The sequence below is a fragment of the Carlito syrichta genome, unplaced genomic scaffold (genome assembly GCF_000164805.1).
Source record: "Carlito syrichta isolate Samal-C Ts95f unplaced genomic scaffold, Tarsius_syrichta-2.0.1 Scaffold289800, whole genome shotgun sequence".
NCBI lineage: Eukaryota > Metazoa > Chordata > Mammalia > Primates > Tarsiidae > Carlito > Carlito syrichta.
Genome location: NW_007233896.1, coordinates 377,458 through 395,052, shown reverse-complemented (window position 1 = coordinate 395,052; position 17,595 = coordinate 377,458). Strand labels below are relative to the sequence as shown.

At 46.4% G+C, this 17,595-nt stretch overlaps 1 protein-coding gene across 1 annotated transcript in view; it reads left to right on the top strand.

The window, feature by feature from the left end:
* Window positions 1–17,595, top strand: part of ANKH (ANKH inorganic pyrophosphate transport regulator) — a 157,571-nt gene that overhangs the window by 104,505 nt on the left and 35,471 nt on the right. The window contains exons 4-7 of the mRNA XM_008054361.2: window positions 2,150–2,233; window positions 9,323–9,493; window positions 11,295–11,429; window positions 13,900–13,992. Coding sequence (XP_008052552.2) covers window positions 2,150–2,233; window positions 9,323–9,493; window positions 11,295–11,429; window positions 13,900–13,992 — 483 coding nt within the window. The remainder of the gene's footprint in view (window positions 1–2,149; window positions 2,234–9,322; window positions 9,494–11,294; window positions 11,430–13,899; window positions 13,993–17,595) is intronic.

The window sequence follows — 17,595 nt, the reverse complement described above, 5'->3', positions numbered from 1 at the left end:
CCTTCAGGGTTAAACTCTTAGTTGTGACACAAAAGTTCTGGTTCTTGATTGTTATGGCGTAACTTTAAGTGGGAGAATTAGGCCATTTGAACACACATACCTGGATTTTCTTTTTCTTACTTGTTGCCAAGTGTATATACTCTGCTAGCTGATGCAGTTGACTAAGGAAGAAGAAAAAGGCACAAAGGAGTTATAGTCCAGCTTCCCCACAGTGCCCAAAGCAGCCCCCGGTGGTATCGCAGTGCTTTTAGAGACTTGAAGGAGGTACCGTGAAGCTTCACTTCCTGGATAAGTCCATGACATTGGTCTGATGTCTGTCTTCCCATCTGTATTGGAAGTAGAAATCTAAACACTACCTGAAGCACAGTTTTACAGTGAATTCTGGGAACTCGGGCCTGTCAGCAAAAGTGAGTTGCAGACTCTTAAGGACCCAGTATTCTGCTTCTATTCGGCTGTATTTATTTGCCATAAGAGTTTCTGAAATTCAGTATAACACCAGAACTTGTGATTGTTACCCTCTTCTTCCATGTTTCTTCTGTAAATTCCCTCAAAGACCCTAATATAATTGTAAGAGACTGCTAATAAAAACCAAAATAATGAATGTTTACACAGAGCAGTTCACCTCGACTCCCCCAACACACACACTCCTTGGTGGGAGAGTGAGTATTTGAGAGCTGTAAGGCTTATCATCCAGATGACTTTCTTTTTTTTTTTGAGTTGGAGTCTCAACCTGTCACTCAGACTGGAGTGCAGTGGTCGCTCCCGGCCACTGCAGTCTCAACCTGCTGGGCTCCGGTGATCCTTCCGCCTCAGCCTTCCAAGCAGCTGGAACTACAGGCGTGCGCTACCACGCCCGGCTAATTTTTGATTTATTGTAGAGATGAGGTCTCGCCAAGTTGCCCAGGTGGGTCTTGAACCCGCGGGTTAAGGCAATCCACTCACCTCAGCCTCCCAAACTGCTGGGATTACAGACTGAGGCACGGACCCCAGCCCAGATGACTTTCAAACAACAAAGGCAGCCCAGGAGTTGCCATTTGCAAATGTTATCTACTGTCTACAGTTTGCATTTCCTTTACTGTTTGGCACCTTGGGACCTATGAACTAAGGAAGGAGGTAGCAGCTGCTACTCAAAGTCTTGACACAGACCCTGGGAATAGCTCCTACTTGTATAGTTATATTGAGCTCAGGTGAAATGTTATTTCTGTGTCAGTCCAAATCAACCTTAAAGATAAGAAGGGTGGCTGAACTTGGTGGCTCATGCCTGTAATTCCAGCATATTGGAAGGCTGAGGTGGGAGGACTGCTTGAGCCCAGGAGTTCAAGGCCAGCCTGGGCAACATAGTGAGCCCTAGTCTCTACAAAAAAAAAATTAGCCTGGCGTGGTGGTACATACCTGTGGTCCTAGCTACTTGGGAGACTGAGGAGGAATAATCATCTGAGCCCAGGAGATTGAGGTTGATTGTGCTACTGCAATCCCACTTGGGCAACAGAGTGAGACTCTGACTAAAAAAAAATAATAATAATAAGTAAATAAATAAGAAGGATGATCCTTAAAAAGATCCTGTCATGAATTTGAAACCTTCCCCAAGCCTGCTGTTCCTGGGCTTTTCATCATCTGCTCCCGTCATAGGCCCTTCCTCTTCATTTTCTTCAAAGACACAAAGTATCAGATCAGATCCTGCCCAAACTGGAGGAACAAGAAAATACTAGCAGGACCCTAAGCAGCCAATGAGAGCCTGTAATAAGAGGGGATCAAATTAGAGCCCTCATTATGACACGCTTCTTTGAGAAGGAGACAGCTCTGAGGGAGAGATTGTGTTTCTTTCACTCTTGGTATTCATTTAGCTTTCCTACCAGGCATACACGCTTAAAGGTGTGCTAGTCTGCGTATAATTGGTACCAAATAATGATGTAGTGCACTGGTCTGCATATAATTGGTACTAAGTAAATATGTGCAGTCACTCATTTCACCTGAAAATCCAACATGGAGCTAGCCACCAGACCGAGTTCCAGTAATTTTACCAACCAAACACTTATCAAACCTGTGCTGCAAGGGCTTTGCAGGGTACAAAGTGTATTTCAGGAATGTCCAGAGACAACATAATCCTGAATGTGTCTCTCACGCCAAGCTCTTTCTTCTTTTCTGGCAGGCATGGACCCATGCTGGTATTCTCTTAAAACACAAATACAGTTTCCTGGTGGGATGTGCCTCAATCTCAGATGTCATAGCTCAGGTAAATATGGTCTGTGTGTCAGTCAAAGCTACTCAGAATCCACTTCTGGCGTGTGTTCCTGATGCATGGTTTACGTCCGTTCACTGTGCAGTACACTCTGCATTCAGCCTGGTTTCAGCAGCACCGTTACATCAAATATAGACCTCGGTGTCTGTTGAATGAATGAGGAAAAGACATTCCCTGTAATAAAAGTATGTATGATTTTGCTAGAGTACAGGCTGTATGAATTTAAATTTAATATTGAGGTCTTGACCTTTATTTTTAAAGGGCATACATGGCAAATGACTGTAAAGTCACACCTAGTCCATTTTGGGGGTTCATAGGGTTGCTATGTACTTGGTTGGGTGCTCTCTGCCTGGTCTCACTATGCGAGTCTGTCACTCTGTTCTAGAGAGAGCACTCCTAGGAATTATTATTTAAAATGTTATTTCTTGTGTTGTTGCTGTGCAGGGCTGCCACTCACAGGTCACTTACCCACATTTAAAAAGAACCAGGAAGCCGGTTCAGTTATCTTTTCAGAGAAGACCTACGTTCTGCTTTCTGTTGGGTCCAATTCTCAGAGATCTGGCTCCAGCCCTGGCTCTTTTTCCTTTTTTCTTCCACTAAGGATACCTCGTGAAAAATTTTAGCCGTTCATTAGATTTAATGCCTGTGATTTATAAATTAGACTAAGTTCCTACAACCAGGGATTTGGGAGAACGGCTTCCTCACAGAGGAGGAGGTTAGACTATGATCTGGAAGTTTCCTCCAAATCTCAACTCCTCTCCTCTCTCCTCTCTGGGAACATTTCCATGCCTCTCTCCCCTACTGCAAGCCCTGATCTTTCAGCTACCTTTTTTTGAAATAATCTACTGTTGAACTATTAGTACCTCCCTAAAGGCCAAGAATTAAATTTCCAAATTAATCACATTTCCTGCATGGATCATTATTAAAAGTAATTTAAATTAATTTCTGCAAGCACTGTGTATGCATGCCTGAGTACTAGCGAACACCCTTCTTTGATGTATCTTTGTTAATTTTCTTGTAGAGTTATTAGAGAATTTTGTCCCAGTCTTACTTTTCAGCATCCTCTGAGAGATGAGCTAAACTGCCTTTTTCACGCTAATCACTTAATTTGAAATTCAGGAAGCCCCTCTGATTTCAAACGTTGGCATCAGCAATTCAGTGAGCATTTGTGAGCACACATTTGTAGATGTGTGGGTTTTTTAGGGCAAAAAAAAAAAAAGAAAGAAAGAAAAACCCTTTACTTTGCCTAAAATAAATATAGTAAGCATGCAAGGACAAAAGAAAGAAAGCATGTCTCTGAAAAACACTTCACCGATACACCACCAGCCATTTTCCTTCTCGGTTTTAAGCCTGACCCTGGTCTGTTCAGGGAAGACTCTCCCAGGATTGGAATAAACAGATCTGGGTGGTAGGAGTGTGGAAGCTGAGTTCAGATACCATCTGGCCTCAGGCTGTGCCTGGTGGAGTAGTTATTTTAAACCTTGTTTTTTGAGTTTCTCCCACAATGTAGTTAGGGAAACAAATTCTCTTTTTGTTCTTAAGCCTTTTGCCCCCAAGCTTCCTCTCATTACCTGAAAGCATTTGTTAGTTTTACCTAGTTTGGTAATGAGTAAATAGATCCCATGCAAAGTAGTGTGAATTACCACTTTGGCATAAAACAGAAAGTCACCATCAAGGATAAAGCGAAAATTGTTTGTTTGTTTGTTTACTTATTTATTTATGAGTTGGAGTATCACTCTGTGATGCAGGCTGGAAGGCAGTGGCATGCTCATTACTACCACAGGCTCTCCCTTCGGGGCTAAGTGGATCCTTTTGCCTCAGCCTCCCAAGGAGCTGGAACTATGGGTACGCACCACCACACCCAGCTAATTTTTTGATTTATTGTAGAGAAGAGGTCTTGCCAAGCTGCCCAGGTTGGTCTCAAACCCCTGAACTCAGGCAATCCTCTTGCCTCTGCCTCCCAAAGTGCTGGGATTATAGGTGTGAGCCACCATGCCCAGCGGAAATCATTTGTAATGCCTCAAATTTCAATGGCAATTCTCGCTTTTTTCAGATTTGACTAAGCAAATGGGTTTCACACAATAGTACAAAAAAACCTCTTGATTTTGTGTGTGTGTGTGAGTTAGAGTCTCACTCTGTTGCCTAGGCTATAGCGCAGTGGCACGTTCAATGGCCACCACAGCCTCGATCTGCTGGGCTCAGGTGGTCCTTCCGCCTCAGCCTTCCAAGTAGCTGGAACTATAGGCGTGCGCTACCACACCCGGCTAATTTTTTATTTATTGTAGAGATGAGGTCCCGCCATGTTGCCCGGGCAGGTCTCGAACTCGCGGGCTCAGGCAGTCAACTCACCTCGGCCTCGCAAACTGCTGGGATTACAGGCTGAGCCACCGAGCCCAGCCGGCCACACCTCTTGATTTGGTTCAAACATGCAACGCTTTCTGTGCCACGGTTATTGTAGTAGTTATGTTTTTTCAATCAATCACATCGCCAAGGGATTTGTGAAAAAGTACTGCTGTTTTTGTTTTCTTTTGTGGTCACCTGGACTTTCTTGGCTTGCTCAGTACCAAAGTGAGAATGCTCTTGAGGTTGTCGGACCTCCCAGCCTCTGACTTCTCTGCTGTCATCAGCCCTTGCTTTTTGAAGTTAGCTGACATCTCAGGAATGATCAGATCAGAATCTGTAAATTCCCTTATCTCTTGCCTTTTCATGCCAGCCTTCTGGCAAAACTCTACTCCTGTACCAACCCTGTGTTGTACATTTTCATCCCCCCGCTCCCCGGCAGCAAGTGCTCCTGCAAAAGACTTACACGGTGGGACAGAATAATCAAACTGTGAGTGCGCAGTCTCATCCCTCACCTCTGCTGCCTCTCCCAACCTCCCACTCCCCCACAGATGACTTCATTTTCCACTTCACAGAGGAAATTGCAGCCACCAGACCTACAAGCTTTCCTTCCAACCCTTGCGCCAGCTCTGTTTTCCCCTCCTATCTAGGGCTATTTCCTCATTACAACCCCAGGATCCTGACTGTGCTACTTTCTTAGGGATCATTTGATCAGTTATCAGTGACTCCCCCCACCATCATTTTCTTTGTCATGTAAACACGCTCAAATCTCAGGCATCTTAGGACAACTTTCTCTGGATCCCACCTGCTTCTGTAGTTACAATTCTCTCTCCCCTTGTTACTTCACAAGCAGACTTCTTGGAAGGGTGGTTTCTACTCACCGTGTCTCTACTTTCTCACTTTGTATTCTCTTACCTAGAAGGTGTCACTAAACTTTTTGGGCCATTAAACCCAATGGACAGTTTCCACGATCTGCACTCTGTTGTGACTACGCCCTCCTCAGTGAGACACACCTTCCCATGGACCCTCACCACTGGAGTCTGAGTTTCTCTCCTGCTTCTGGACGACCAGCCTCCTCTGTCGACCTGCAGATGGTGAAGTCCTCCAAGGCTCTTCTCTCCTCACTGTGATCTATTTGTGAGGAATCGAGTGCATGCCTTAGGCTTAGAAATACTGGTCGCCTGCCCCTCTCCTGTGAGCTCTGGATAACGCTCTGCAAATGTCCCTGTGCCGTTTCCACCCAGATCCTTCAAAGGCACCTGAAGCCTGAATGAGATGGCCTTGTTTGTGTCAAGCATTTCACTTTTGAGCTAATCAGTGGCTTTGCCATCTGGTCAGAAAGCTCGGAACCACCTAGAAGAGCCTGCCTTTCTCACCAAGCCTTGTAGATTTTAGTTCTGGATGTCTCTTCAGTCCCCCACCTCTGCCCATCCCTGCTATGCTGCCCTGGCCCGCGGGATCATGCCCTCCCATCTGGACTGTGGGGAAGCCTCCTCACTCGCCTCTGCCTGCCTGCTCTGGCTCTCTCTGCCTTCCCCTCTGCAGCCACAGTGGTCTTTGTCCAATGAGATGCTGGCCACCTCACCCCTTGGTTAAAAAATAGCGTTCTGGTATAAGGTATGGTTGTCTGGTGAACATCCTTGCCCAGCGTTCTTGACAAAAAGCCAAAATCCTGAGAAAGGCTACAAGGTACTGCAGACACAGGGGGTCCTGCTACCTCTCCCTGGCACCATCCTCTTATCCTTTCAGCCCCTTGATCTCTGCAAACCCAACACAGGCCCTCCCTTGGGGGGCTCAGTGCAGCGGATGCCCTTGGGGCACTTAGCAGGCGCTGTTCCCTCTACCCAGCATGAATGCCCTTCCTCAGTTCCCCCCACCTCCTGTTCACTCCTGCTCAGGCCGTATGTCTCAGCTCAGATAGTGCTCCCCAGAAGGCACCCCCTGTCTGATGAACATCCTTGCCCAGCACTCCCCAAGTATTGACACTCAGTCTAGCATTCACCTTCACGCTCAACATTCAGACATCTTGCCTCCTCCACTAGATTGGCAGCCCTGGAGATCAAGTCTGGGACTGTCTTATTTATCGCTGAATCCTGGCACCTGGGATAGGGCCAGCACACACCTGCTTTCAGTGGGGAAAGCCTCACTGCTGAGACAGTAGGTTCCCCCAGAAGATCATCCAACCTATATTTGAGGGCCATATCAAACTTAATTCTGGATTGAAGCACAAAAGGCACTAGTGTTATTGTAAATTGTTAAACAGTAATCCCCTGTGGAGATGTCAGCACCATGATGAGTGCCGCAGTCCCTGGCATCCATTCAGTAGAGATGCAGTGAGACTGATACTGTCTGCACTGGGGCCCCAGGAACTTTCCAGGCTGAAACCATCAGTCTCCGTCCTGCCCACTTTGCTCCTAGAGCAGTTTCTTTGTCACCTCCACGCTTACTCCTCTTGTGCCCCCTCTCCCTTTTTCTCCTTCTCCAGCTCCTCCTTAGTTCTGCTTGTTGGGCATCTGTCTAGCAGAGCCATCCTAGACTTGGCAGTGTCCTCACGTTCACTTCCAGTATTCATCCTCATGTCCAGTACTCAACCTCATGTCCATTACTCACCCTCATGCCCAGTATTCATCCTCACGCCCAGTATTCATCCTCATGTTCAGTATTCATTCTCGTCAGTATTCACTCTCACGTTCAGTACTCAGCCTCACATCCAATACTCACCCTCAAGCCCGGTCTTCACCCTCACACCCAGTATTTATCCTCACTTCCAGTACTCATTCTCACATCCAGTATTCTTCCTCAAATTCAGTAGTCACCCTCACAACCAGTATTCACCCTCACATCCAGTACTCATTTCAGGTCTGATATTCAGTTTTCATGCAAGTTGATTTCAGCCTTTATACCTCATTGTCTAGTTTACCTCACAGACTTTGTAGATGTTAAACGTTGAACTTGTTGCAGGCATACTCCTAGAATGCAGATAAGGGCACCCCAGAGGCCTTTAATTAGTTAGATAAATAAATAGGCATCACGGCCCTGCCACAAAACCACCACCTTTCTATTCCAGACACAGTATGTCCCTAGCAAGACTTTCCCAAATGGTCTTCACATCTTTCGGCTTATTCAGTATAATATAGTTGGTCCATTTGGAAGCAGCAATCATGGTGGGAGCCCTGGGCATCCTTATTTTCATTGCTGAGTACTGTATCCCTGGTGAGTGTGAATGTGAGCGTGACTGTGAACATAAGCATGAGTGTGACTGTGAGCATGAAGGTGAGCGTAGTCTGTTCATACTGCCTGTGCTCAGGACCTCTGTCCCCTGCGTTCCCCTGATAATTCAGTGACAAGGTGAGTCTCATTTCCTGAGTTTCAGAATGACAGTCTGGGCACCAGTGTCAGTCTGTGCTGTAAGCAAAGCCCTTCTAGCAGCTAATGCTTTCCTTTCATTCAAAAGAGTTTCTCTCCACCCCTCCCCCCATCCTTCTGGGTTCCCCTCAGTGTGCTGTGGCAATGCAGCTACGTGCTGATATATTAAATCATGCTGGTTTTGTAATCTTCCGTCATCACTGATTTCTTGATCATGCAGGGTTCAGGATAGCCCTTTGGTGAGGAGCACTTGGTGACATTGTCTTTTACATGCCTGTTTTTCTGTGGGTATTTGGCCATTAAGGTTGATGTCGTTCAGGAACACCACGCCTCCCTCCCCCAGCATGACCCAATTTTGACATCCAGGGTCTTCTGAATGAGCAGATCCCGAGAGGACCCTGAACAGCGGCTGGGCTGATTCTCTGATTTCTGCAGGATGGGAAGTCACACATTGTTAAAGTTGCTTTAGAGACTGTCCATTTGCTTTAGAGATTGATGCTGCATGATAATTTCAATCTCTCTTGACACCCTATTCTACTTTTATATGCTAATATTTTGAGTATTAATGTAAGTTGTTTTATAATAATTATTGTTGGTGTTTTTTGTTTTTACAGCATTTTTGGTGATTTTTTTTTTTTAATGGAATCAGGGCCTTGCTCTGTTGCCCAGGCTGGGGTGCAGTGGGTGCCATAGCTCGCTGTGGTCTCAAACTCCTGGGCTCAAGCAGTCCTCCTACCTTAGCTTCCTGAGTAGCTAGGACTATAGGCATAAGCTACCATGCCCAGCTAATTTTTAAACTTTTTGTAGAAACAGGGTCTCACTACATTGCTCAGACTGGTCTTGAACTCCTAACCTTAAGCAATCCTCCTGCCACAGTCTCCCAAAGTGCTGGGATTACAGGCATGAGACATCACAACTGGTTCATTTTAATAACTTCCATTCTATAAATGTTAACGTCTATTTTCCTCTCTATTGTCATTGCTACTGTTTTTTTTTTTCCCTTTATGGAAGTCCACTTGAGTCCTCAGGTGTGAGTTACATGTGCCCCTCAGTGATCAGCTCAAGAGGGATGAATGCTACTAGATTTGGAGGGACTTGGAGGCCAACGTTTCTAGATTTTTTTAAAACAATATCTTAAAAAGCAGCCTTAAAATAATTTTGCAATTGCCTTAAAAGAATCTTTGTGTAGATATAACAAAATGGTGGGTGTGTTTGTTCAGTGAATTCCAAACATCTGTACCTGAACTCTGTGAGAGCAACATCAGATCCCCCAAGCTGGTTTTCTTTGCATCAAAGTCAAGGTTTTCACTCAGAGATCTGTCTCCTGTGCTTCTGCTGATCCGTTTCCTCTTTCTTCTCCCGTTTTCCATCTCTCAGGTCGTTTTTGTAGCCATTTTGCTTCACAGTCACCTGGAATGCCGGGAGCCCCTGCTCATCCCCATCCTCTCCCTGTATATGGGCGCACTTGTGCGTTGCACCACCCTGTGCCTGGGCTACTACAGGAACATTCACGACATCATCCCCGATAGAAGTGGACCCGAGCTGGGGGTGCGTATGTCTTCACCAATTCGACAGCAGTCTGTCTGGGACTCGGAGGACAATAAAATCATATTGTGCCTCTATATAAATGACAAGTCAGTGCAGTGAAATCAAATCATCAAGTTGGCTGCGATGTCACACCCAGAGGCCAAGAGTAGCATGCTGGGTAGCATCTGCAGGAAAAGACAGTGGAGAAGTAATGAATTCCAAGGGAAGGACATGGTCTTAGATGTCACTTTTTAGCCTTCTTAACCTATATGAGGAGACTGGCACACAGCAAATCATGTCAGGCCAAGGAATAGATAGATTTATGGTTCTTTTTATTCTCTGTCATATGTTATTCTACGGTCAACAAAGATTTTTAAGACCCATGGTGCCTTTGAGTTCACACTTATTTTTAAAATTTTACATCAGAGACCCAGACTCTGTTTATACTTTCTGCGTTGGCCAATCACAATCTCTTATTCAGGGACCAAGCAGAGCATTAGATACCATAGGACAATGAGGAAACTTTCGAGATTTGGTTTCCACTGTCCAGTATCTTTCCATCCAGTTTGGCAGATCAGACACAGAAGCAACAGTTAGACATGAATCCGAGACAGTGTGTAAACGTCAATGAGAATGTTAGAGCCCCACTGCAGTTAAGAGAAAGAACATAGTAATGTGCTCTAGGGAGCCTCCTTAGAGGAGGTAGACCTTGCCCATGTCTTGAAAGTTGACTGAGAAACACATAAGGGTAACATAGGTAATCTTACACAAGTAACCAAAGCATTCTATTCACCATGAATAGTCACAGTGTCTGATCGATATGTGCGCTAATGTTTCCTACCCATGGGTGGTAGGCACCATTGGGTTCATTTGCATCGAGCTGTAAGGCAAATGTGAAGAGTCACATATTGCCCTGAGTAAATCATCATGCCTCACCCTTGATCCCCACGTCGAACACAGGTTACCTTTTTCATATCAGAGCAGTAAAATTATCAACCACTCATCTCCATCCAAGGTCAGCCTGCCAGCAAAACCCCATCTCAATATTTCCATCAGTAGGCCAACTGCGAGTTGTTCTTGATGGTAACATGCCGTTTCTTAACATTTAGCCACCAGCAAAGGGACATAAAATGACTGAGATGGTTCCGTGATGTAACGCTTACCCTCATGAAGAATCAAATCCAAAATTGCATGGTGAAAGCTAGACTTTAAAGACCTCCCACACCTTTGCTGCAGATTTAGGAAATCATGTGTTCTTTACCATGCTTTTGTTTTACTTGTGCTTCTGAACAGTTTATATAACTTCTGTGAGAGCTCTGAGACTAAGAACCTCTGTAGTAGATTTATTCAGTGCCGAAATAATTAGGCATGTTTAGATATGCTGACTGATTCCAAAATAAATTTATGGTGGTCTTTTTTTTTAATTTCTAAGAGTTACCTCTTACTGATATGGCTTCTAGCCAGCCCACTTGATGATAGAAACAAAGACTAGTTTCAAACCTGTTTCTTGGGCCCTGGAATTAGGTTCCACCTTGGTTTGAGGTTCTCTGATTCCCCGTATGGAAAACCGTGGTCAGGAGCCCCTCAGTTTCATTGTGTGTTTTGATTTCACAGTAGCTTGCCAGCTGCCTGAGTTAATTTCTAATAAGTCTGAACATTTTATTTAATCCAGCTTGGCTTGTCTACAGAAGCTTTTTCCTATGTTACTTTTAAGTATAGCGAATTGGCACATGATTGACATAAAAAAGAAAAGCTTTGATTCTGAATTTTTTCTGTTTTTCTTCTAGAGTTTAGTAAACTTTGATCTCATTTCATAATGCAGGGAGATGCAACAATAAGAAAGATGCTGAGCTTTTGGTGGCCTTTGGCTCTGATTTTGGCTACACAGAGGATCAGTAGGCCTATCGTCAACCTCTTTGTTTCCCGGGACCTCGGTGGCAGTTCTGCAGCTACAGAGGTAGGGCATGTTTTGAGGATATGCGTGCTTGTAATCACATTGGGGCAGTGTGGAGAGGGATTAAAATTTATTTCCAGTTCACCTGGAGGTCTTCGGTAATTCCAGGATATTAGATTATATGACGCAGCCACACTAGGAAACCATGGAAGAGCTCATCTGGTGACTTTTAATCATGCGATTTTATATTTTTATGATTATGGAAGAAAACACGCAATTCTTCCTTCTCGGTTGCCATTTGCGGAATTGAGGCACAGAAAGGAGAGGTTAAAGAACCAGCTGGAAGCTGGACTAATGCTAAAATCCAGGTCTTCTGACTCCACTTCGTTTTCTATTTCCCGTGGAGTCCGCGCACGGCCTCTTGGCTGTGTCAGAGGATGATGGAACATGCCACATGGCAGCCGAGGGGAAAACACCCAGCATGCAGGGCCGCTGCCTGTATGTGACCCGGCCTGTCCTCACCTGCCCTTCTCCCTCCTGCACCTGCCACCCTTCCCGTCGTGACTCTACCTGCCCCTGATCCACCCTCCTCAGATGAGGATCTCCCTGCCTGACCCACTCACAGCTCAAGGATGTTATCTGGAAACTGGCAGCTACACCAGAGAGAGAGTCGGCTCATTTTCCCCCCTTTCAAGTTGGGTTTGAACAAACAGAATTACTTCATTGGATTCCTCTTCCACTGCGCTCCAGAGAATTAATTCTGTCTCTGGAACTGCCGATCCCAGGGAAGGCTGATGGCTGCTCATCAGGGCCTCCTGTTAGGGCGTTGCTTGTGCGAGGGAGCAGCCTGGAGCCCTGACTGCGCTGTCAGCATGTCTCCAGCCCAGAGTTGCCTGCCAGTTTCCATGTCCTGGGAAGTAGCTCATGTTGGCCAGGGAAGAGGAGCCCATAAATCAAAAGCAGAACGCCTTTTCTTGCCTCGGTGTGTTCCTGGATTTTTTCTTTCTTTTTTTTTTTTTAAATCATGAATGTCATCTTGGGTGGCTTCTGTAACACAGCAGCTTTTGTACATGAACACTTGGGCTCAGGTTTCCCATAAAAACCTATGGGGACCCTCGTCACCGGTGGGCAAGAATTCCCTCTTCTCCTTAAAGAAAAAATGGACACATTATGTATTAAAGCCATTTCAAAATTGCTTTCCATGGCGTATGGGCACAGTGTGCAGGCAGCACAGAGTTGACATCAATCGTCTACTCATGTGTCAGGCATTTGTAGATTCCCATGACTCCCCAATAACCCTGTGGAATAGGAGTTATTAGTCTCACTGTCTTGCTGGAGGAATGGGAAAGAAGCCCCGAAAGGGTCCATGCTTCACACAACTGATAAGTGACAAGGTGAAGGTTGGATCTAGGTGCACCTAATTCAGCACTCTTTTTTGTCCCTTCCCACCACACCCCAGCTTCTCCCCATAGCTGGGGACTTGCCTCATGTACCTGGCACTGCTGTGCATTGCCATTCTGTTAATTAAAATAGATAAAGCCCATCCTCCTCATCTTCTACCAGCGACTCAGAGAGTTGAACACTGCCAGAATGTAGGTTTAGAAGCTTTGTCTTTATTTTTCTTCCTGTTTTATTCACATAAGAGAAGAAACTCATTTTCATGAAAATGCATCGATAACGTCCTGCATGAAATTTGTTTATTTAATTTCTTTTAAGTTAAAAGTCTAAAATTGGCCAATCTGGGCAACATAATGAGACCCTGTCTTTCCAAAAAAAAAAAAGGAGGGGGAAAAAAAACCAGCTGGGTGGCACATACCTGTCATCCCAGCTACTTGGGAGGCCGAGGCAAGAGGATCGCTTAAGCCCAGTGGCACAAGGCTGCAGTGAGCTGTGATCATACCACTGTACTCCAGCCTGGGCAACAGAGCAGAACCTTCTGTCCCATTCTGAAAAAGTCTACATGGAGACATACTCATTGAATAGCCTGGGAGTGAGTTGAGAATAGCACACAGCCTTCAGCAAACATGTGAGGTGTCACTAACCTGAAGGGCAGAGTGGAGACTCAGAGGTGGATACCAAGCAAAAGACTCTCCAAAGAGCAAGAGGACTCACAGTTCCATTTTGAGAATCCAGAATAGTGCTAGACTAGAGGGTTTGGCTTGGCTCAATGGAATGAGCAGAGATTCTGGAGTCTGGTGGACCTGGGCTGAAGTCTTGACTTCTCCAGCCAGTGATCTGAGCCCACTTCTCGCTGGATTCACATCAAATGAGACGCCCCCTCTTGGTCTCACATCCACTTCATTGGCTCACTCCTTCCACTCCAGGGATGCAGCAGAACACCCCTTAGAGCACAATTTGCTGTCAGTCCCTCCCTTTTTGGGCCATCCTGTGACTGGTGATGTTTACCATTCAGTGTGGAGGGCTGTCCACGGCAGCCACACCTGAGGCCGCTTGCTCTGTCATGTGCCACATGGCAGCTCCTGGAGAACCTTTTCCTGATGCCCTTGCTAACTGCCACCTCCTTCTGTTGTAGGCGGTGGCAATTTTGACAGCCACGTACCCCGTGGGTCACATGCCGTACGGCTGGCTGACGGAAATCCGCGCTGTCTATCCTGCTTTCGACAAGGTGAGAACCTGTGCCTGTCATGTCTGAAACATGCTGTTTAAAAGGACCGTTTGACAAGGCTCTCTGATGAGGGACACTTTGTTGTTCCTCAGTCTTACCTCCCTGTAGAAGGTTCATGTGATGCAGAGCGTGTTAGAGGTAACTAGAATAGTCTCAGAAAATCACGGGGCAGGTTTAGGTTTACCTTGGTGATGGTCCTATGATGCTTTTCCAAACTGATATTCCTGTTGTCACTTACAGGTTATTTCTATCAAGAAAGTATTTGTTGGCAAGAGAGAAAGTAAATTCTCAAAAAATGTAATTCATTGGATTTTGTTTCTTGAGTTAAACTAATACTTTACTGACCTCTTACCAGATGACTGAGGTACAGGCTGTGCACTGGTCCTCATAGGCATGCAGTCTCTGTTGCCATGCTGGTCTATACATCCTCGCAAGTTGTCCATACAGCAAGACTTGGGTCCAGGGTGATTGTGATGTGGGAGACATCGTCCTACAGACAGCCTCTGTTGACAGCTGCTCTGTTCTCCCCAGCCATGCGAGGCAAATAACCCTTCTGTCAGGACTGTCCTGCTGTCATTCAATAAGTGTCTATTTCATTATTTAAACCTACAGGCTTTTATCGTAAAACGAGTGACTAGAAAAACATACCCCCCAAATAGTGTACAGTGTTTTAAAATGGAAAACAGGAAAGAGCAAACAGCCCGCCACTTGTACTATTAGCAGTGACTCTTTTGCCTTGACTGTCTATAGAGCTAGTTCAGAACCACTGCTGACATCATACTGTCTCCGCCCAATAAGAGCTCGTGAAGTGAGGAGAGGAAGCCTCTTAGCCAGGGCATCCCAGCAGATCAACGCTGGCAGAATGGGCTGCCTGGAACGTGAACCTGGCTGATGCTGGCTCTCTCCCTGCTTCCCCTAGCCCTACTCCTCGTGTGCTCAGGAAGCCGCCTGAGCAAGGCCAGGCCATGGGCTGCAGGTCTCCCTCTTTCTTTCCTTCACAGCCACCAGCTTCTGAAATCCCCCTGTTTAAACTGTTTGGGGGCTTCTAAGGGAGGACAAGACCTGTGGAGTGGGGGACCCAGGAGGGGCTTCTGACTCTTCCCACCTCCGCCTTGTCCCTTGACCGAGAGCATCCCCGCGAGCCTCTGTGACAGGGATGCGGTGGAGAAGGAGGATCAAGTCTAGAGACAGAGCTCCCGCTGTCCGTCCTCCTCCCTCTCTGCTCCTGTGGTCCTGGGCAGAGTTTGCCTCTTAGTGCAGGCTCGTGTGAAAACACACACACACACACACACACACACACACACACACACACACACACACACACACACACCCCAGCTCTCACTTCCCCATGACTACCTGAAAACTCATTAGGGAATCCCACCGTGTAACCTAATGTGAAATAGGCCCAGGTGTCTTTACTGGGTATGGAACGTCCTCAGTAGACCATTAATGAGGACTCATCATCTTCTGGACTGTTAGTTAGGACCCACCACCTATGGGACTGCTAGTTAGGACCCACCACCTACTGGAATACTAGTTAGGTAGGACCCGTGACCTATTGGAATGCTAGTTAGGACCTGCCACCTACTGGAATGTCAGTCAGGACCCACCTCTACTGGACTGCTAGTTGGGACCCACCACCTACCAGACCATTAGTTAGGAGCTACCACCTACGGGACTAGTAGTTAGGGCCCACCACCTAAGGGACTACTCGCTAGGGCCCATCACCTGTGATGGAAGTACTTCTAGTTTCAACATCCACATGCCTAGCTGCTCCTAAGAAAGCCTTTGATTCTGACTTCACGGGCCTCAGCGAGTGGACTTCAGAAGGCACAAGTCGCTTGCTGGAGAGAGCTGACAGTCTCCATTTGAGTGGGTTTAATTCAGTCTATAGCTAGAAATCATTGTTTTCATTTCAAGGAACATGTATATAGAAGTAAATCCTAGAAAACCAACACAGATACAGGTCTTCTCGCTAAATTTCAGCTCCAGCTCCTGGAGAATGAGATGGTTATCTAATGAAACTTGATGAGAAGCACAGGTGCTGAAGTGCTAGGATCTCCTGGCTGCCAAGTTCTCATCTGAAATTGCTTTTGGCCACCTTGAGATCGTAAAACTTAACAATACACCACTGTATGGCTTCAGTAGGAGCATCCAAGAAAAACACTGTTTTATTCATAATCACAGGGGTTAGGAGCTATGAAGAAGTCCCTATAACGAGCCTACCTCTAGCCAGAAACTCTAGCCAGAATCACGGTTAGTCAAAATTCTTATAAAACCTGCCCATTGCTTCCAGGCATTCCAGCAAGCTGCACGTCAGTCAGTCAGTCGTGTGAATGCCGGCCATTCACCAGTGTCTCAGACCACCTCTGTGTGCACCTCCAGAATTTGCTGCATTGACACTTGCAATCCTTAGCCTCTTCGTGGGTTCCAGAATAAGAGATTTAAAATTTCTCACATACCTTCTGGTAGTTCTAGCTAAATATGAACAGAGAGGTTCCCACTAGGGCAAATTCTCTCCACGGTTCAGTTTTCTGCACAAGAGAGAGTATGCTTCTGAGCAGATTGGGTAAACAAAATGAAACCCCAGTGCTGATCTAATGATACGTGCCAGTTTACTTCAACTGCCTATGCAGAAATACTTGCTATTTTGTGAGTAACCGTGCCCTTGAAGGAACTGGTGGCACGTTGCCATCACCGTGGCTGTGTATGTGTGTTTTGATGACATTGCCTAATTCTTTCCAACATGGGGGACCCACGAGGGCACCGTTCTTACAGGCCCCCGGGGCGAATGGAGATGAGGTTGGCAACTGCTGGGATTTGTGCTTTGCTACGACAGCAGAAAAGCAGATGTGTTTGAGAGACTGGAATGAAGAAAATGTACAGTCACTCAGAGCGCAGTGCTGGTGGCATCTGTAGGGAAGGGAGTAGTGAGGTCACCTTAACCTCCCAGGAAAGAACCAAAACCTCTTTTCCAAGTGGATGCTGCGTGTGTGCCTTTTTTGTCTGGCCGAGTGCACTCCCAGGTGTCTGGGGTTTGTTTTTGTGAGTCGGCTCTGGAACTGACTGAATCCGTAATGGATCTGGGGTTATTTTCCTCTGCTGGCTTTTGCAGCGGAGGGGCCAGGCTGTCATTGTGGTAGGGTGAGGAGCGTGCTCAGCTTTGCTGCTGGGACAGCCTTGGTAGGCCTCTGGCTGCTGAGGGACATGGGACATCTGAGCCACCTGCAGTATTTGCTTAAAACTCAATGTGGTCAGTGCTCTTGGAGCATCTTGTTTAGTAGGATTGTGCTGCGTGTGCTTTAGGGCTGGAGATGGGTGATACACGTAGGGCTCTATCTCAGAGCGCACAGCCTCACTGCCTCGCTGGGGTTTGACACACAGCAGGATGCAATGCCTGTCAAGAGGGTTCCAGGGCCATCAGGCATTGGGCAGGGAGTCTGCCTGGGAGGTCAAAGGTCAGAGAGGCTTGTGGACCAGATGGACTATGAAGATGATGGGCCTTAGAGAGGTGCTTTTGAAAATGAGAAGAAGGAACAAAAGCCTAAGATGTGATGGGGAGGGAAGTGCAGGAACCCCTATCTGGGAGTCTCCAGGTGGAGA